Raw genomic sequence first — 20,328 nt, forward strand, 5'->3', positions numbered from 1 at the left:
GAAACAGTTGTCAGTGCTCACTCTAGGAATGTGGCCAGGACAGTATGTACAACTGGAACAAGTTAAAAAGAAGGGTAAATATCCCCAAAAAATCGGTTGGAAAAGCTTGCTTTATAATTTTATTGCTAGAGCACAGGGCCTGGCGATGTCCTGATTCTAGTTCAGCAAAATCCAAGCATAAAACTCACTTGAATGTAGAAGATGAACGCACTGAGCTCCAGAGCATTGCCACCTTCATTTTAATGCACAAGGAGGAAGAAACATCAAAGCAGCCTTAGAGGACAGATACCAAAAGAGAGTTGAGTCCTGCCACCTCTCCTGCCTTCTCTCTGTTTTTGACTTTCCCCAGCACCCTCGTCATCCCTCCCTGGTGCTGGCACAGTGGGTAACATCGCTGCACAGGGCACTGGGTTTTAGCTAGTTAAAGCCATTTCACAGTGCAACCACACAAACGCAGCGACCTGAGGGCAGTGCTAGCTTGAAAGGGTTCACAGAGCTACGGTCCAAGGCTTCCCTGAACTGTACTCTGGAGGCGGCTGCCTCTTCCCATTAAGTATTTAAGAAGATTGGGCTCCTGGCTTTGGCTGCTGGTGTTGACGGCCTAACGGGGCTTGCTTGGGCTGCTGTTTTACTGGGGCTGGCTTCTTAGAGGAGACAGGAAAGGTTAGATGGCTCAGACAAACTGATGTAGGTAAGGATGATTGAGTAAGAGGTCAAGCTGTCTCTAGCTGGTTGTGTTTGATTTCCCTAGTGAGCTGGAGAATCATAGAATGGTTAGATTTGGAAAGGACCTTGAAGGTCTTCTAGGTCCAACCCCTGCCATGGGCAGGGACACCATGGCACTGCCCTGGCAGCCCCAGAGGATGTGTTTCTGTAACATGCCCACTGCTTAGCTGGGAGGCTGGTTTTGTTTGCTGCTCTAGGGAAAATGGCCTTCCAGCGTCTTGGGCAATTGGCTTCCTAGGATGTTCTGTTCAGAAACGTATGCTTTGTGGCTGAAAAAAAGCTTCCTAGTGATGTTACAATGCTGACCTCTTGAGGCATCGCTGCAGCTGCAGATGTCGGTAGCGGCACCAGCCAAAGGTCCTGCTGGCTGCCATGCCACCTCAGAGTCAGGTACAAGGCAGGACACTCTGCGTTATTTCTCTTGGTGGCTTTACTGTGGGTGAATACTGTGTTTTGCTTCAGGGGGCTGTCATTTCCCTCTCCTAGCAACCATGGCAGTGTGTAGGTCCACTGAATTCCTGTACTCATCTTTTCTGACAGCATTTCAGTGGTCTGATTCTCAGCTGTACTGATGCTACACTAGCTATCTAAGGGATAAGGATCCCCAGCGTCAGGCATCCTAGACCCAAAATTTCAGTTCGTGCAGGAGGAAAATACCTGATGAGAAATTACTGTGACTCCTCCAAAAGCAAAATGCCCCCCCTTTCCCTTATTGACTCTAGGGGTCCTGCAGGTATCAGTTGTGCTAAGAATTTTAAAGCATCAGCTATTACCTCCAGTACTTGTAAAAGCCCAATGTTTAGGGTGATTGGCTGTTTACCAAACACGAGCAGGGCAGAGGTGCAGGGTCTCGGCGGTATTTAGTTCTCCAAGTACCGTTGTTTGTACCGTTCCATTCTGTCACTCCCCTGCCTGCCAGGAGCCTTTGCCTCAACACCGCAGGAGCCGACGTTCTGCAGAGTCTCCCCTGCCCGTTCTCTGGCAAGTACAATCTGTGCAGCGTGGGGCACAGCTGAACCGCCCGAAGGATGCTGCATCCCCTCGCCTCACCAGGCGAGCTGCCACGCGCTGGTTAGAGGTGCCTGATCCATGACAGGGAACAAGTTGCCAGCTACCTCTGTGAGATCTCTGAGCAGCGGGTGGCAGGCAGGGATGCCAGAGCCTTGCAGCATCCTTCCTGCGCAGCTCGCCAGGGTGAACCATTTCCTTCCACATGAGCCTGAGTGGCATGAACTGGAATTTTGCTCAAGGGCCTGAAGTCTCCCTTGTGATCCGTCCCCCTCACAACATACCACACTGCAGTGAATAAATTTTGACTGTGGCTTGCCAAGCTCTTCTGTACTGGAAATGCTCCTTGCTTCTCCACAGACAGATGCTGTGCTGCCAGCTCTAAATCCTGCGTGTGTGTTTGCTTGCCTCCTTCCTTCCTCCTTATCACCCTCCCGAACACAAAACAGGTTGAAAGGCATAGCAAGCTGACATTATACGTGAGAAAACAACCTTTCCCTCTTTTTACAGAATCTGATGAATATGATTAAGTACATGAGTGTAACAAGGTTTCCCCACAGGTATAGGAGCATAAAGTTGCCATCAGTTCTAGAGCAGTAGCTGATAATTATGGGCTATTGGATTTACATGATGATGCAAGGCAACAGTGTTTGGAATTACAGCAGTGCAGAAGCTCACGTGTTTTTTTCGTCCCATTGCCAAAGACTGTTAAACTCTAGACTTGAAGCGGATTTTGTTCCCCCAAAGCTTCTGATTAGGTCAGAGTTCCCTGCGCTGCTTGTAGGTGCGGTTCTTTCTAGTGCAGTCGCGTACGTGGTCAGCACTGCTGAAGGCAGGTAATCCTCTCTGTCAACTCTTAAAGTAGACACAACTGGTTATGCTCCATGCCAGCCTCTTGGTGCTGGCTAGCTGTCCAGATTAAGAGATGTACAATTTACAGATAGTTCAAAGCAGGCAGCATCCACTTCCATACAACGAGGGAAGGGGAGGCTCCAGGTTATACAAGGGCAAGAGGCAGTGAACATGGGGTGCAGTAATCTCTGGCTCGGTCAAAGAATGGCAGGTGGTTTTCCCACCAGCCTATTGCCCTACACACATCTTGGAAGGAAATACCAGGATCTGCAGCACAACCTTGTCACCTTTACACAGCAAGGCTCTTTCCCATGCGGTTCTCTCTCTCTGTGTGATCAGAAAGATAAGAAAAGTGACAGGATGCAAGTGCTGTTGTGATAGGATTACTCTGGCTGAGTGCCTTAAGTGTATCTTCAACAGCACCAGGTTTTTTCCAGCTCCGAAGATGTAACATTAACATTGCCTTCATCAGCACTACTCCAGACAGTGCTGTGTTGAGCTTCATTAAGTCCTGAGCTTTTTTGGCTGCCACAAATGACTGAAGCTACGTCAGAGGAATCCTCCAGCAGGAGCAGCAGCAGCTTGCAGGGGAGATTTAGCTGTGCTGAGCGAGCCAGGAAGCATTTCCTGCTGACAAGAAGAAAAGCCACCCAAGCTGTGATGAGTCAGTGAGGCAGATGGCAGATGTCACGGGCGGAGGGTAGCGGTGGAGTTCAGGGGGAAGGAAGAAGGAAGGGAAAGTGGAGAAGTGCTTCCAAGCTGCCTGCTCTCCGCAGGGTTGGGTGGCCCACCTGCATTTTCCGACCGCGCTTGGGAAGGGTCCAGGTGCCTCAAGCTACCACAGTGAGGGATATCGTTTGTGGAGGCAGAATTACCATCCGACAGGGGAGGTGCTTTCTTTTGTCTCAGGGCTTCACAGGTTTTGCCATTGTGCCCTAGTGCGATGGCATTACGCTAGTCCAAAAGTCTTCAGGGAGCTGCTGCCCTTGCAGTTTGATACCAGTCTAGCAGTTAATGTGAGCGCAGTGCTGCGTTCTGGGTTTCAGAAAGACTAGGTTTTTGTCGGTTTCTAGAATATCTTAGAATGTCTGCTTTCTCGTTAGGGGAGAGAAGCAGCTTCAATAAAATGTAAGGGGCTGAAACAAATGTCCTTTGACCTAAGCACAAACTGGAGCTCTTGAGCCTTTTGGTTCAGAAGTTAGGCTTAGACTGTGTTGACATCCGACATGTGTAATAGAAGTAGTGGTGTTGGCTTGTTTTCCAGAGCACAAATCATCAAATGAGCTGTATTACAAAGGCGTCGCAGGCGGAGTGCTGTTCATGGGTGGCATTTATCTGGTGGGCCATCACTCAAGAGATGTAGTACCAAATCATATAGCCAGACAGGAATAAAAGTCATTTAAGCATCCCCTGCCAAACAAAAGATGCTTGAGTTCTGCATGGCCCCCCTGCGCCGTTAGGTTACTATATTCAGCTGCTAGAAGCTGCAATGAAAGAGCAATAAACTGTAGAAATATAAAATCAGGGGAAAATGTACAGTTTGCTGTCATTGATGGGTTTTATTTTGTTCCTTGAACAGCTGCAGTGGTATTTACATGCTCTTTCCAAAGCTCTGTCAGGCACACCCTGAATTCAGCTTGGATAGACCTACTGTAGAACAGGAAAGCACCCAGGTCTTGGAAAACCTCCTCACAACTCTGCAGCAGGACAGGTGGTTGAAGAGAAAGAGGTGGAGAGGCCAGGACGGACTGCCAAAGGCACTGCAGTCCTAACGGTGCCGTGTTTGAGAAGGGGCTTATCGGCAGAATGGGCCATCTTTGTGGAGCAGGGTGTCTGGCATAAAGATTGTGGATGATCATCTTCTGCGGGACAGGGAGGGGGGTCACTTTTGTCCCCCGGCAGATGCTCGGAGGTAGCCGACAGAATCAGGACTGGTCAGCCCCGCTGCCTCCGTCTCTCAGAGACACGCTGCAGTGCCCCTGGGAGACTGCTGACGGGGCAGGATTCCCAAGACCGGATAAAAGGATGAGGCTCTGATTCCCAGGCCACCAGACAACCAACCCTCATGTGAACGCAATGTAAACCAGTCCCCAGCCTGTTTCTGGGGACGTCGGTGAGAACGAGGCCTCCAGACTGGCCATGAGGGAGATAAGCGCAGAGCTGTGACTCATCCAGCTCATGGCCGCTGTGGCTGGGGTGGTGACTTGGCGGAGCTGGAGAAGGGAGAGCTGCCTTTGTCCATATGTCAGGCAGCTGCAGAGGAAGCTCCACACCCTCCGTCTCATCAGCTGGGGCCAGTCGTTGCAGGAGAATGGCTGATTTGCTTCGTGATCTTGATCTTGTCCCAGGCTATGGCTCTCAGTGCACTAGTAGACATTAGTGGCCCTGACCAGCTTCACCTGGGGCTTCCACCCACACCTGCCCCCATGGGCCCAGGTACTCCATTTAAACTCCACCCAGGGCCTTCAGTCTTGGTTTGAGCTGAGCTGTAGGAGCACAGGTCTCCAGCTCAACTGCGGCCATGCCCAGCTATGGACCCTGCTGACCCCAGCTTGTGGACTGGTTTCTCTGGCTTGACGCTGGACCTGCCTTGTCACTGTGGACCTGCCTGGTGATCTCTGGGCTTGACTCTGACACATGACCGGACTTCCCAGCTTGGCCTTGGACCTGCCTCATCACCACGAACTTACCTGATGATCTGGGCTCTTGATTGAATCTGGCTGCCATCTCTGGACCTGCCTTGCGTTCTTGGTGTGGGGCTTTGGCTGGTGAGGCTTCTGCCCTGCCAGCTGCTTTATCCCCCCTCAGCTCCTGGTCCAACAGTCTTCGCAGCTCCTTGACAAATTCCCACCACAAATGCCGTTGCCTACTTTTAATCTCTACTCAAGCACTATTCCTGTGTGCAGCTGTGGCGCTCTACTTCTGAACTTTGTGCATGTAAGTCCTGAGAGAAGCAGTTCACAGCCACGCAGTCACGCTTCGTTTTACCTTCTGCTTTGCTTTGGAGCCTGGTGGATTCTCCTCTTCTCTTGTTAGCTCTGCAGGGAGTCCTGTGGGAATGCTGTAGCTGTAGCATCCCTTTGGATCTCTGATGTCTTGTATCTTGATATTTTTTTTTAGGTTTTCAGTTCCAGGAATAACATCCTGCCCACATGCTTCTTGGGAGCATGAAATGCCTAAGCCCCCTGTCAAACATAAGTTTGGATTTATCCTGCATCCTCCGAAGCCCATGCTGGGAAAGTGAAATGCAGGATTTGGGTTTTGCTGCTGTTGGGCGAGAGCTGTGTTAACTCCCTTCTTTCATGCTGACCCTCCTCAGGCACAGATGTGTGTGAGTCATAGGTTGGACTTCTCATGTCTTGGTGGAAGCTGAGAGAGAGGGTGGGGTGATATTTGGTCTGGAAAATCTTAAAACAAATGGTTTGTTCCAAATATGTCTGGGAAAGGAGAAAAAGCCAAGGGATGATTTTGTATTTGAAACTGTAGCTCTTAAAACTTTATTTTGCGTTGAAAATTTAATGGAGGACCCACTTGACAATATTCCCCTGGTGATCTTGCCTGGCAAAATTAATGAAGCAGCGATAAAAGTAACGCTGGTATCATAGGATGCTTCTCAGCAGAGATGCTCTCTGTTGTATCCCCGCACAAACCGCGGGGCGATCCCTGCCCCGGACTTGCACTGTGTGAGTCGGTGCAGACTGGAAGGATGGGCACGGTTGCAGTGGTGCGGGGCTCAGGGCATGAGTAACAGGAGCAGGGGAGAGGAGTATTGACAGAGCAGGAGGTAGATCTGTACATGTGGCCTGTCTTCCTCACTTGTGTAGTTTTCCTGTTCTGATACAGATACATTTAATTTAAAATTCCATATAGAAATGTCCCTGTACCAGATACTGCTTATGTGATCACCATGAGTTCAGTTCCCTCTCGGTGAACAGCTTTAGTAAGAAGCAGTTTTATGAGCTCTGACTTTTAGACCTGGACTGAAGCCGTAGTTAATTTCCTTCCTGGGCAGCCTGAGAACAAGCCCGTGCTGTGGCAGGAGAAGAGCATTGCACGTGGGCCTGGAAGCGCCCCGCTGGGAGAGTGTCTCCCTGTTACAGGCAGAGACCTTCTATAAACGCTTCACTTGTGCTATTCAAGGCATCTCTCCTTTTTCCGGCTAGATGCTGGTGTGCAGAGCCTTTCTGACTACCACAGAAGGGCAAGGGCAGTATCCTACTCTCCGGGTGATCTGCTTGGCTGGGAACCTTGCTGGGTTTGTCCTGCATGCTGAGTGATCAGCGGATTTTTCCTTGCTGCTTTCAATGCAGTGCCCTAGGGCACCAGCTAGGTGCTGATTTTTCCAGGCAGGAGTGGTAAGGTGGATGGGGGTGCAGATGTAAGGTGGGGACCAGATGGCTTCCTTGCCGCTCGCCTGTCCTTGCATGGTACCATGAGTGGAGGGAGGCGTTGTCAATGCCCAAATGTCACTTGGGGAAGCTGCTCCAAGGGAAAAGTTGCAAGCCAATCCCGCTTGGAGTGCCGTTGGAGAGAGTGAATGGATGCCAAGAGCAGTAAATAATTTACACTGGTAAAAACACAAAGCTGGGTGGTCTTGGTTTTCTTTCTTTCCCCCTTGCTTTGCATCTGTTCATATTTAGAGGCCGTTCGTGGCTGTTTATACTCTGCTAGTCCTGGCATGCTTCTTGCCTTGTCCTTGGCTGCAGCAATACACATAATGAATGTGTTTGAGGCTCTGCAGTCAGTGTTGCTGCTTCTACGCAGAGTGCTCTGCGTTCTGTTTGGGGTAGTATACCTGTGGAGTGTCAAAAGCATGACTTGCCTATCTCCTAGTGGGAGATGTTAGGTAGGGAGGACATCTGTATCTCTCTGAGTCTGGCACTGGAAGGAAGGGCCAGGAATGAACCAGCGTGGTTTTGCTAGTAGGTTACTGCAGGGCATGAGGAGGTTAAAGCTTGTGACCACCTCAGAGTGTGTGTCACATGTCAGATCCCTGCGGTGCCTGCCAAGATCCTAGTGTGGTAGGCAGTGCTGCCCAGGCTGGGAATACGGGTCGTTCTCCGGTGGACGGAGGTGTTCTTAGTTTTGTTCTTCTACCTCGCAATCCTCTATTTTTTTAACTGGCAGTTAATTAAATCAGTCTTCCCCAAGTCTGTTTTGCCTGTGATGGGAACTGATCTCCCTGTACTTATCTCAACCCATGAGCTTTTTCCTCTTGCTGAGGAGGGGTGGTGAGAGAGCAGCTTGGTGGGCGCCTGGCAGCCAGACAAGGTTAAGCCGCCACCTCAGCAAGAAAAGGTGCTGCTTCAGGCAATGCCACCTCTTTTGCACTGTAAATGGTCTAATATAAGATGACTATTCCTGCCTCCTGGAGAAAGCCTGGAGACCCAGAGGTGCTCACCACTCCTGTGTCTTACCTGGACTGTGTAGTGCAGCAGAGAAGGTGGCCAGAAAAAGAAAGGAGAGATGGTGGGTGGGGTGTCAAGGGAAGCTGTCCAAAAAACTCCCACTGGAAATCCAAGCTTGCCACAAAGAGGAGGGGGAAAAGGCAGACTAGAAAAAGCTGTTTGATTTATTCCAAAGTGCTTCCCAGAGTCTGCTTGCTGAGGGAAGGTGCCTTGACTAAGTCCTGTGTTAGCCTAGCTCCCCCTGGCTGAGAACAGTCCCTCATGCTCTGTGGGCTCCCCAAAAGGGCTTTGGTCACTTCAGGGGAGAAACCAAGGCCAAATGCTGGATTGGGAAATGCTGTTCCTGGTGACCGCATCCTCAGGAAGACAGACACAGTTACCATTGTGTATTCCAGGACCTCTCTAGGTTAAACTGGCTGCTCAGGACAGTGTTAAATTGGAGCAACTGAGCCAGGGTTACTCATGGCAAACAGCTGTAGTGATGCCAGACCCCAGCACTGTCATGTTTCAGGGTATCATTAAGTTTTGGGCCAGTGCCCAGGCCACGTATTCCCGATGGTGGAATGAAATGGGGTCCCTGTTTGTTCTTTGTGGGCCACTCTTGGTAGCTGCAGCCTGGCCAATGGCTTTTTCTCTGTAACTCTGGGATGATGTGTACTTCCCGCTGCCGTGGCTATGTCGTCTGGGAGCCTGTGCCCAGAATCTGGTCCCAGTTAGCCACAAAGCTGCGTCATCCCGACGCGTGTCTGAAATAGGGAGGTATTTGTAATCGCACCCCTCAGAGATGGATGGAGGGAGCTGAGCAGGCACCACTGTTTGACATCTAGCAGAGGGTAGGGGGAGAACATGTCTTAAAGGAGATGGGGACAGCTGGAGATGAGACGGGCAGAGCTTACTCTATAAGCTTGGGGCCATTTTTTGTAAGGGACGGGCAGGAGAGTAAAACTTAAAAGACTTGTAGGAACTAAGCCTGTATACCGTAAGCTTGGACCTCTCGCCAGTGTTCATCAGCGTGTCGCTGACTATGGTGTACCTTCAGCGAGTGTTCCCGTCTCCTTCCCTAAGTGGTATAGCGTTGAGGTGACAGTGCCCTCCTCTGGCAAAATGAGAGATTCGAGGCTCGGGAGAGAGTTCCAAATGGGGACTATGAAGGTAACTGCTCTTACAAACACTCCTCTTACGAAAGTACATTGGTGGCGTAGGTCTCTTTGGGATATTCAGAGCCCTGGCACAGGCTGCGGAACCTGCAGTGCAGGAATTCTGCACTTGTAAGGGAGTGCTGCAGCTACAGAAAAAAGCTATTGCCCATTATCACAGCCAAAGTAATGGACACCATTAAGCCCTGGAGTAATTCTGAGTCCCACACCCTGAAGCTCCTGGACAGTGTTCATGGATTTTCTGACTCCGCAGTGTTTTCATGTTGCAAAAATATTTGATATTCTTTTCCCTCTCTTTTCTTTCAGATCCTGTTTGACCAGGCTCAGAGGTCAGTCCGGCAGCAGCTGCACAATTTTGTGAAAGAGTGAGTACTTGTCTTATCCGTTTGCTCTTCAGCTTCTTGACCTTCCATTGCACCTGTCCGATGTGCACTGGAAACAGAGCTGCAACCTCTGCGCGACTACTGAAGCTTGGAGCAGAAAAGACACTGAAAAGAGGAAAAGATCTGGTTTGTGTGGTGGCTGTTGCTGTTGTCTTGCTACGCTATCATTTGGTTGCTCCATTGTAACCGGGTGTCTTCATCCTGTTCCCAGCTCATAGTTAAAGCTGGACATGAGGCATACTTCCAGATCAGAGCATCATCCCGAAGTCTGGTGAAGTTCATCTGCAGAGCCCATCTTTGCTGCTTCTCACGGATCCTCTAAGTCAGACACATCTCAGAGTTCAGATCCCTGCAGAGCAGGGACAGCTCTACACCTTATGTTATCTTCTGTTTGGTGCAGCGTTTCCTTAGTGGTTTAAACCAGTGCGTGCTAGCAGAAGGGAAGAACTTTGCCAAATGACTTTGGGGTCCAGCAGAATCATTGTGTTCTTAGCTCCCCAAAGCAACATGCTTAGCCCCTCAAAATGGCAGCAGCCCTGCTCTTCTGCAGTAACCTGTCTGGAAGATGACAGACAGGAGGGCCGCTCTTCGTGTGGAGGGAGCAGCTGAGCATCACTGCGCCTTCACCTTGGAGCTTGGCCACTGGTTCAGAGTTCCTCGCTAATGGAAAGCGAGTTTACAGTGCCCTGGTGTGAGCCACGCAGAATATTGCATATTAAGGATGTGAACTTGCACGTGGCAGGCCTGAGGTGCAGAAGAACTGGGCCCGGGAAGCTAATTAGATGGGGACAGGGTGTGCCTTTATCGAGGCTCTCAGCAGGCTGTCCCCGCCATGGCCGCGCTGACGTGTTTCCTCTGAGGGCCTCTTCCCCGGGCAGCACCCAGCGCAGCGCAGGATCCCACCTCTGCTGAATGTAGGTCAGAGAGGCAACCCGGGCCTCGGGCTGTGCAGGGGCTGGTTGCCATGGGAACTGGAAATTGTCTGTGAATCCCTCAGCAGCTGCGTGGTTTGAGGGAGGGAGGGGGTCCCTAGCTGACCCCCCCCTTCCTCATCCCCGTCGTCTTGCCTAGCACTCACCCTACCCCCCGCTTCCTCTCTAATCATTTTTCTGATGAGCTCAGATTTAATCTGTTTAAGCCTGGCAGTCGGAAGAGGGAATTTCACCTTCCTCTTGGGTCCATCATCCTTTCTTTGCAACTTACTCTTTTGTTGCGCTTGTACCGCGCAACCTCTGCGCTTGCAGGGCCTGGAGCTTCAATCTGCACATTCCTCCGGCCCTGGGCTGGAAAATAATTTCTACTCTTGGAACCATTTTGAATAATCCACCTAGGGCCAATCTGCAACTTCCTGGGGAACCGTGCCCTTGCATGGTGGCTCATGCATAGCTGAGAGGGCAGTATTTACCCTCTGACCCTCCCTGTCCCCGAGCCCTGAAGGCCTTTGCCTGGTTTATCTATGTGGCGCACACAGGAGAGGTCAGCTTGCCCAGCCTGTGCTGTCAGTAGCCAAATGCCCTGTGACTGCCTTAGCACCTTACCAAGCCACAGACCTTGCTGAGTAAGAGGGTTTTGTCAGCCAAGTCTTGAGGTTGCAGCCACGCTGCTGTAGCCTGGCTTTGAGCTAGCTGAGAATTCCCAGCACTATCATATGCTTCCACACTCCTCCTCCTTTCCACTGGGGATACGCACAGATGAGGAAGCCATTCTCTCCAATGCTGGATCAAAAGCTGTGTAAAATCCCCACAGCCCTTTGCTGCAAGGGATCCAAAAATGCAAAAAGCGGCCCCATTATTTTCCTGTGAATGGAGCTAGATGGCCGTGTAGTTTGGCATGCCTGAGCATTGAGGGCGTTGTGAAGAAGCAACAGCCACAAGAACAGTAATCCAGTCGCCTCTGTTTTCCTTTATCCTTGCTGTACCTGCCCATGGTGGAGACTCTGGGCCAGAGGCTGATCCGCACATAAGTATATGCAACTTCACACAGTTTGCCACAGGGCAGAGTTCAGCATTTACTGTCTGATTGTCATGTTCAGCTGAGGCCCTTTGTCTTCCCTAGGGCAAAGAACAAGTGGGTGCTACTTATTGACTAGCCGTTTTTAACTACTTTAAGTTATAACAATTTATAACTGAGGTAAAGAGAGCTCCACTGGACAGAAAATAAGTGTGTTACAGCTGCTGTAAATCAGCATTGCTGCTTTTGACTCCTGAGGAACCAGGGCCACTTGTAAGAGCTGATCTTCAGGAATTGCTGTCCTCAGTTCTCTGTGATCGTGCAACTCTAATCAAGTCCTGCCTGAATGATACCTGCTATTTAATTAAAAAAACCAACCAAACTAACTCAAAAACTCTGCCTGTTGCTATGCCTTTATAGCCTCCCCCTTGCCCCTGCAAAGCAGACCCCTGATCCCATGTGAGGTCTCTGGGCATAAATAAAACTTGAAAGTTTGTGTTGTGGATCGTGCATTTCTGAATGCGAATGTTAATAAATGTGCCTCTATTATAAAAGAGGAAAAGAATAATAAAATGTCTGGATTGTATAGTCAGACAAGACAGAATCAGCTGGAGATGCACGTGAATGGCCTGGCTACCCCGGTTGAGTGCCCTGTGCTGAATTTGAAAAGTAGCTGCTTTTACTCTTTTCACAAAGTGAAATATGAAGCAATTGTTTTCACAGGTAGATTCTGAAATGTTCTGCTTATCGCTTGTTTTGAGGGCTGATTGGGGACCATCTTTAGAGCAGGATGCCATCTGGCCTGGCTTTCTGGATGCTGTCCCTGGAGAATTTCCTTAAGGCTTTGAAGGCAGCATGTAAGGTCCAATATCTTTCCTTACTAACCGTCTGTAAAGAAAGACTGTCTAGAGTTACCAGCTGCACACGGTAGAGCATCGTGGGGTGGGTTAGGATCCCGGTGGCATCTGGAGCAGATCTCTGAGTGATTGTATTATATCTGGTTGTACCTTTTCCTGCCCTGCTGGTATTGGCAATATTCTGACTGCTTTGTAATAATGATTCTCACCATCTCGTCTCCTTTGGGTTCCAGTGATGTCCGGAAGTTCAAGGAAACCAAGAAGCAGTTTGACAAGGTGCGAGAGGACATGGAGATTTCGCTAGTGAAGAATGCTCAGGCACCTCGTCACAAGCCCCATGAAGTGGAGGAGGCAACAGGCACCTTGACCATAACCAGAAAGTGTTTCCGGCATCTGGCCCTAGACTACGTGTTGCAGGTTGGTGTCTGTGCCCCCAGCTCGGGCTGTATTTCCCAGGACAGAACAAGACATCACAGGCAAACTGCTAAATAATCTGCTGTAGGGCACGAAGAAGTTGAGGGGTGAGAAAGAGCAAGTAGGGTCTTGCAACTGGTTTCAAAAGGGTACTGGATTACTAATCCATTGGACTTTTTGCCCTCTGAGGCAGGGAGTCCTTAGGACTGGTGTGATGGAGCATGAAAACACCAAGATTTGCTCTGGTTCCAGACACTGATGTAGTTGTACCACTATGAACCCGTGTATGGCTTAGCAAAGCCCTGTACCGCGGCAGGTGCCAGGGTTCTTCGAGCTGCCTTTTGGCATAATCCAGCCTGTCTACGTGAAAGTAGGCTATGCTGGGATGAGAGGACCTGCAGTGGTGGGGGCTGTGAGTTCTGTAGCTGATGGCCTGCTTGAAATAGTCACAAAATGTCAGTATAAGTGGTGTAAGAGAGGAGAGGCTCTTCCCCAAATCCTCAGCTGCTTTGACCTTTATAACTCTCCAGAGAGTCTGGCAGAACAGTGTCATGAAACTACTGAGAGTGAGGGACCGAACACAGCACTGTCAGGTGTTCACTGTAAATCATCATCTGCTCCTACATGTAGAACATGTCCTTAAGGGCAAATGTCCAGATCTGTGCACACATGTGAACATCCATGTGTGCATACTTGTGTTCATGCTCGAAACTCCAGATGGATGCGTGTGCAAACATGCATCTGGATGGATATATGTGTGTACATATATGTATGCACACAGCGTGTACTTGCATATGTTGCAACAGTGGAAATACCAGTTGAATATAAGGCAAAAAAGTTTTCAGAGTTATGCAGCACTGGAACAGGGACCCAGAGAGATTCACAGTCAGCGGGACCAGGCTCTGAACAACTTCATCTGACTCTGAAGTCAGTCTTGTTTTGCCCAGGCAGTTGGACAGATAACATAGGTTGGAAGGAACCTCCAGAAGTTATGTTATGAGTTTGTGTGGGAGCGTGTTCTTACCTATGTTTGTGCCTTTGCGTGGCACTGACATGGCTCTTCATGTCTGTGATATGTTCTCCTTCCTAAAAATGCTACAGTGTACCTGCAAAGGGAAATGGAAATCGTTTTTTCAGTAAGAGAAATGAAACACGCTGCCTTAGACTGAATTTCGCTTCCCAGTGGGAGATTTCCTGCAGTAACACTTAGCGCACCCAGAATGGTGAATCATTTGTAGGCTTCATGTCAGGTCTGTCCTTGCAGGCAGTGGGTATATTAAGCAGACAAATTCAGCATTAATATTGATCCATGTGTGTCTCCACTAGCTGTCACTCCTGCAGCACCGAACTAAGACCATCTGCCAACACATTCTGTCTGACCAGGAGGTAGTTCCTGCTGTCTCATGCTCTGGCAGCTGTGGATAGAAAGGCAATACTTTTCCCTTAGAGTGCAAATCATGCATGTTGATCCTCCTTTAGGATTGCAATTTTTTGCATCTAGGGTTTAGATATGAATGCCACTGTATTTTCTGGGAAGGTCACACTGTAGTAAGCTGCCTCCATTTCTCCCACTGACGAAGAGGAAGAGTTCCTTTAATGTGCTAACCCAATACTGGGGGAGGTTTCCCTGTCAGTCCACTGCAAGGTACTGGTCTAAATCCATCGGTTTTGACATGAACTTGTCCAAGCATCCTTCAGGATATAGTGAGGAGAGTCATAATTTTATTCTTTTATATCTGAAAGGAGATCTTTTTCTGACCCTGAATGTCTGCGCAACTGAAGGGCACCCCCTTATAATGAATTACAACTGTATCCAAATTGCAGCAGGTTAAGCTCTCCTGCCAGAAATCCCAACTTGGATACCTGGGAAAAGGGACAACTTGGCTTACAGCAAAAATCAAGTCCCAGAATTTGCCGTGGCAGAATCAGCTATGGAGGGCACTGTATTGGCAGAAAAGTCCCAGTTGGTCCTTATGGAAATACTGCATGGAGAAAATCTTCCAACCAGCGTCCTCCGTTTTCTCTCCAGCCTCCAGAGAGACAGACCCTGGTTTGTGGATCTGTTGCACCTTTCACATCTTGCAGAAGTCATCTTTGTCCTCTTTGACTTTGTCAACAGGCCTGAAATTGGCGTGGTCAAACTTGAAGGATTACTCGCACACCTTGATGAGGGCCAAAAGGAACAGACCCCAGTAAAAGCAGGGGGCTGGAACTAGATGATCTTTAAGGTGCCTTCCAACCTGAACCATTCTATGATTCCATAAAGCAGGGTTACTAGTTCCAGTCCTTTTTCTTCTGCTTTTTTGGTTTGTTTGTTTTTTTTAACCTAATGTACTGGGTTTGGAAAGGAGAGATCTAGGAGGCTGGGGACGTACCTGAACTACTTTGTCTTCCCTCCTGTGTTGCTGTCAGCCGTGCACTTTTCTCCAAGAAAAATGGGTGTGCAAAGGGTGTGCACACTCAAAACGTAGGCCCCCCCATACGTACCACAATTTCCTGGCGGGCTTCACTGATTTCTGAAAAACCCACAACACTACACTGGTGCCTCTCAGCCTGCTAGGAGAAATCAAAGCAGTGACCTGAGAGATTAAATATCTCCTTCATGTGATGCCAGATTTCACTCTGGGGTCACTGCTTGTTGTCAGTGTACAGACATACACCTAGCAGTGACCTTAATCGGTAGCAGCCCAGGTCAGAAAATGCATCTATACTGTTTCCTTTTTATTCCACCTGGAACTCACCAGAACTGTCTTTTCAGAAACTAACTTTCTGGAACTGTCCTTGAATAGTTTGTGGTTTGCTGCCGGGGGTGCTGCAGCAAATTGTTCATCCTTAGATCTCCATGCCAAACTGCTTAATGCTGCTGATGCTGAGAGTCTCATCTTGATTCCTTCACAGATCAACGTCCTGCAGGCCAAGAAGAAGTTTGAAATACTGGACGCGGTAAGGGCTCTCTGTGTTTTGTGTGGCTGCTCTCAGTGACTCAATGAAAGGCAGCCCTCTCCATTTCAGGTTGCATGGGTTGACATACCGACTCCTCAGTCTGCCCTGGAGATACTGTCTGGGACTGCTCTGGGGGCTGCAGGTATGCTGACAAGAGGGGAGAATGAAGGACCAGCAAAATACTCCACAGGCCAGAACTGGAGGGGACTTTCAGGGGTGAAGGACGCTGCTTGTACTGCTTTGTGCTCACAGCAAGGGTTACCTGACAGCGTGGAAGGATTCGTGAGAGGAAGAAAGGAGAAGAGGGAGAGGCATCTAATGGATAGGTTGCTTTGGGAAGGGAAAGGGTTAGAGCTTGAAGAGACTTGTTTGTGGGTCACAAGGGATAAGGACTTTCACTTTGTCCCAGAACCTGTTCTGACCTTGCTGCTGTTTCCCTCCCCAGATGCTGTCCTTCATGCATGCCCAGTACACCTTCTTCCAGCAAGGCTACAGTCTTCTCCATGAACTGGATCCCTACATGAAGAAACTAGCCACAGAGGTGAGGGGACAGGGAACATGGTTGACTCAATCTGCCTGTTGGTACCTACCCCTTCACCCTGAAAGGACATCTTCTTCCCTCTTCAGCTACCAAACTTCGTAATCAGGGAGTGGGTCAGAGCATCATGCTTGTTGGATGTTGGATTAGCCATGCCACCCTGCAGGGTGACAGCCAAAAGCTGTGGTTACTTTCAGTGCACACCCAAACACAGCCCTTTTCCCCTCTTTGGGGACTTACAATGTTAGGCAGGGCTGGTGTAATCCCAGAGCAGGCAAGCAGAGCTGGACAGTGGCTCATAAACCACCTTCCTGACTTTTATACCTGGTGTTCTCCTCCCTGCCTTTAGCTGGACCAGCTGGTGATTGATTCTGCAGTGGAGAAGAGGGAGATGGAGCACAAGCATGCCCTGATACAGCAGAGGGTGAGTCCTGGGGCTGCAGCTTGGTGCAAGCAGCACTTCCATCCATCGGCGTGGCTGTCTGAATCACACAGTGGCAACTGCCATCTGATGAGGGGCCTTGCTGGGTCAGTCCTTCACACCCTGGAGCAGCATCAGCAGAAGTTGTTGAGATGAGAGTAATAACCTCATGGATGCCGGGAGGTCTAGCTAGTAGGTAGGCCTGATCAAATGTAGGGCATTCAGCTACTGACACATCCGAGTACACAAGGGAGAGGGACACAGGAAGGACCCCATGGGTCAGGGCACCTGGGTGGTTCTCCCAGTTCTGCCATGGACCTGCTCTACCTCTGAGCAACCCTTCCTTCTGTGCTTTGTCTCCCTCTTTGCTGCTGAGGGTGTGGGAAGATTTAAAGGCTGAGACAGATGTAGTTTGTGATCACCTGTGAAAACGACTGCCTAGCAGAGCTGCTTTTGGGGAGAGGCTAGAGCACTTTTCTCCCACCCTTTCTTTTCTCTGCTTTTCTTCTTTTCTCCCCCGGTCTCACATCCTTCCTCTGGCTGAGCAAGCTAGCGTTTGTCTGGCAAGCCCTATAATATCCAGCTACTGCAGTATTAGCATGTCCCGTCTGACACTTCTCCCTGCCTCGCTGCTGTGCCCCATGGTGAGGCAGCAGTATGGCAGCGTGCCTGCGTGCCCGGCCCAACCAGATGGCCAGAGACCCTGTTAAATCATCCAGCAGACAAATGAGTGGATGCACTCCTCTGCTACCCGTAGAGAGAACTTGCTGCAGGGCCTTTTCTTCATTCCCAGGGAGCTCACACTGCACTGAAGTGATGTTAATGGGTCGTGGGGGAGAGAGCGCAGCACTCTGCTGCCGTTGAGAGAGGAGTGTGCTGCAGTGAACATCTTTCGCACAAGTCTGCTCCAAACTGCAGTTCAGATGATTCTTGCTTAGCTCCTGTGACGTGACCTGGCTACAGCCTTGAGCGGCATCACTTTGGGAAGGTCCATGGGGACCCAAGCAATAGAGCTGCCGTGGCTGAGCAAGCTGTTGTTTTCGGCTGAGCTGGGGAGCCCACTCTGTGTGTGCTCTCACCTGCTGTAACTGGGAGTAACCACCATGAACTGGCAAGATAATAGGATTGACTATCAAACAAGCCTGAGCCTTCAGTAGGGAGGCATCTTTGGTTAATATGGGCTCTGATTTTCCAGACCATTCATCTGGGAATGATTCCAAATCCGAGGCTTATAGAAACATCAACTAATTATTTATTTTTTTCCTTTTCCTTCTCTTCCTCATGGATCGCTGACCTGCCCGTGCAGACCCTCCTGCAGGTGAGTACCCACATGTGTTTCCTCCTGGCATCTTCATTCCTCAGAATTAATGCTTTGATCTGGATTTTTACTAAGTCCTGCCTTTGAAACCAAATCAAAGCAACCTTACCGTAGCGCTAGTGCTGTAACCTGAACACTGGAGGTGTAATTTTAAAGTCCAGTTTCAAGTGAGTTTGATTTCATCCTCATCAAAGTTGTTTTCAATCCTGTGCGAAAATAAGATTTCCATTCCCACTACTCTCATGGTGGTCAGTCGTCTTGACTCGGAGGTCAGTGTCACAGCACTTAGGTGGCCCTCCATGCAGGTTTGGTGCCTTTGAAGGCCATGGGTCTGGTGGGAGGTGAATGAGCTGCACAGGCTCCTAACAGAGGGTGTTGGTGGACTTTGAACACGCGCACACACGCTCTGTGGGCAGAGTGAGAGGGGGTTTCAGAGAGCCCTGGGAAATAGCTCTCCATCAACCAAGCCCTTGGGAGGAGTCTCTAAGGAGTCCGTATCTGGCAGGCGCTTGTGTGGATCAATACTTCTCAACAGAAGGAGTCTAAGTGGCTGTTGTTTTCTTTCTAATGCTGTCTCTCAAAAATGGCATAGCCCTTGAAATGGAAACCTAACCAGATTGGAAAGCTACTGACAGGCAGTCCCTGTGAATCGGCCTGTGCGTATGCTCCCTGTGGTTAAATGTTCTGAGGGAGGGGTGAATCCATTCGTGAACTCTCATTTCCCCTGGGACTCTGCTGGAGTGATGACTTCATTCGAGGGAACGCAGAAAATCTCTTGAGTGTGGTGCATTTCAGCTAAATCTCTTTACGTGGCTTTGCTGACTGGACTAGCAGGGAATCAAGCAGAGGTCAGGTTCCAAGAGGGAGAACGAGCAATTAGTCTTCATCAGAGTATGTATGCATAGAGCTGTGTCTCTCTGTGCATAAGCTTGTGAGAGAGCTGAACATCCCTACTGCGAGTCGGGATTTAAAGCTTCCTGCCTGGAAATGTTACGAGACTGTTTTTCAGCTACTCTGAGGCAGAGTTGCTCCTCCCTTCGCGATGGAGCATGGCACTCAGCATCTGGTGAGCATCTCATCACCTCCAAAGGGAGCACAGCCCGCATTTGAATGTGTGTCTTCATGCTGAGCCCAGAATACCCTCTGGTCTCTTGACAAATTTGGAGATTTAGTTGTGCTTAATTAGAGAGGAGTGGCAGAAATACCCCTTTTTTTCCTCAACGCGATGTCTTCCCAAACAGCCTGCTAAGGCGTGACAGAAAGGGAGGGAATCCAGTTTAGATCGTACATTTTGAAGTGTTCTCGGGATGCGGGAGCTGCGCAGATTCTGAAGACAGGGAACTGAATTGTCTTTGTGAGGGCAGCTTTGCTCATAAGGAAGAGGTCCGTGGCATTTTGTTTCCTTGTTGTTTTAATTAACATAAATTTGGTAGGAGAGAAAAACTCGGCACAAATCTTTACTATTTATTTTCTTTGATACTGGAATTCAGGTGCCCTTTTCCTATGCCACCTTTTCCCCATCTTCCCTCACGGAACATCTGCTGCCTTTGGGGCAGATTCCCAAGGCAGCTATCATTTCAAGCTGTCATTTTAACTGCCGCCCTCTCTGCCTTCCCAGGTGCAAAACCTTAAAGAGCTCCATTTGCAGCTTCACACTTCATGTGAAAATGATGCTCACTTCTACCAAAAGGGTTCTGATAAAATCAGCAAGAGGGAAGGAAGGGTCTCAATTTTTCTGGGCGACAAGAGATATCGGAGTTATCCTCCTGTTGTGCAAAGAGAGAGGAGAGCTTCAGCATGAAGGCTGGGGGTGCCTTTCTCCTGGCTGGGTGTGGGGGGGTGTGTGCAAGGGCTGCAGTGTGGAATACATTCCTGCAAAGGCTGAGGAGATAGTCTCGTAGCCTCCCTCGTTTCCCTTGTGTGTTGAACTAAACTGTCTTAAGCCACGCGTGTGATGAGTTTGTGCATTGTTATGTGGGCTCAGTTGCTTCAGATAGATGTGCAAAGACACGCAGGGCCTGGTGTGTGTAGGTTGGAGCACTTAGGAGAAGAGAAGGCTCCGGGGAGACCTTCCAGTCCCTAAAAAAAGGGGCTCCAGGAAAGCTGGGGAGGGACTCTGGATCAGGGAGGGGAGCCACAGGATGAGGGGGAATGGTTTTAAACTGAAAGAGGGGAGATTTAGATGAGATCCGAGGAAGAAATTCTTTGCTGTGAGGGCGGTGAGCCCCTGGCCCAGGTTGCCCAGAGAAGCTGTGGCTGCCCCATCCCTGGAGGGGTTCAAGGCCAGGTTGGACGGGGCTTGGAGCAACCTGGGCTGGTGGGAGGTGTCCCTGCCCAGGGCAGGGGGGTTGGA

At 49.7% G+C, this 20,328-nt stretch overlaps 1 protein-coding gene across 1 annotated transcript in view; it reads left to right on the forward strand.

Moving 5' to 3' along the window:
* The window catches only part of ACAP3 (ArfGAP with coiled-coil, ankyrin repeat and PH domains 3), a 100,333-nt gene that overhangs the window by 50,212 nt on the left and 29,793 nt on the right, over positions 1-20,328 (forward strand). Inside the window, exons 5-10 of the mRNA XM_074609456.1 lie at positions 9,458-9,516; positions 12,575-12,758; positions 15,654-15,698; positions 16,144-16,239; positions 16,586-16,660; positions 17,964-17,975. Of these exons, the coding sequence (XP_074465557.1) occupies positions 9,458-9,516; positions 12,575-12,758; positions 15,654-15,698; positions 16,144-16,239; positions 16,586-16,660; positions 17,964-17,975 (471 nt within the window). The remainder of the gene's footprint in view (positions 1-9,457; positions 9,517-12,574; positions 12,759-15,653; positions 15,699-16,143; positions 16,240-16,585; positions 16,661-17,963; positions 17,976-20,328) is intronic.

Source organism: Larus michahellis, chromosome 16 (genome assembly GCF_964199755.1).
Source record: "Larus michahellis chromosome 16, bLarMic1.1, whole genome shotgun sequence".
NCBI lineage: Eukaryota > Metazoa > Chordata > Aves > Charadriiformes > Laridae > Larus > Larus michahellis.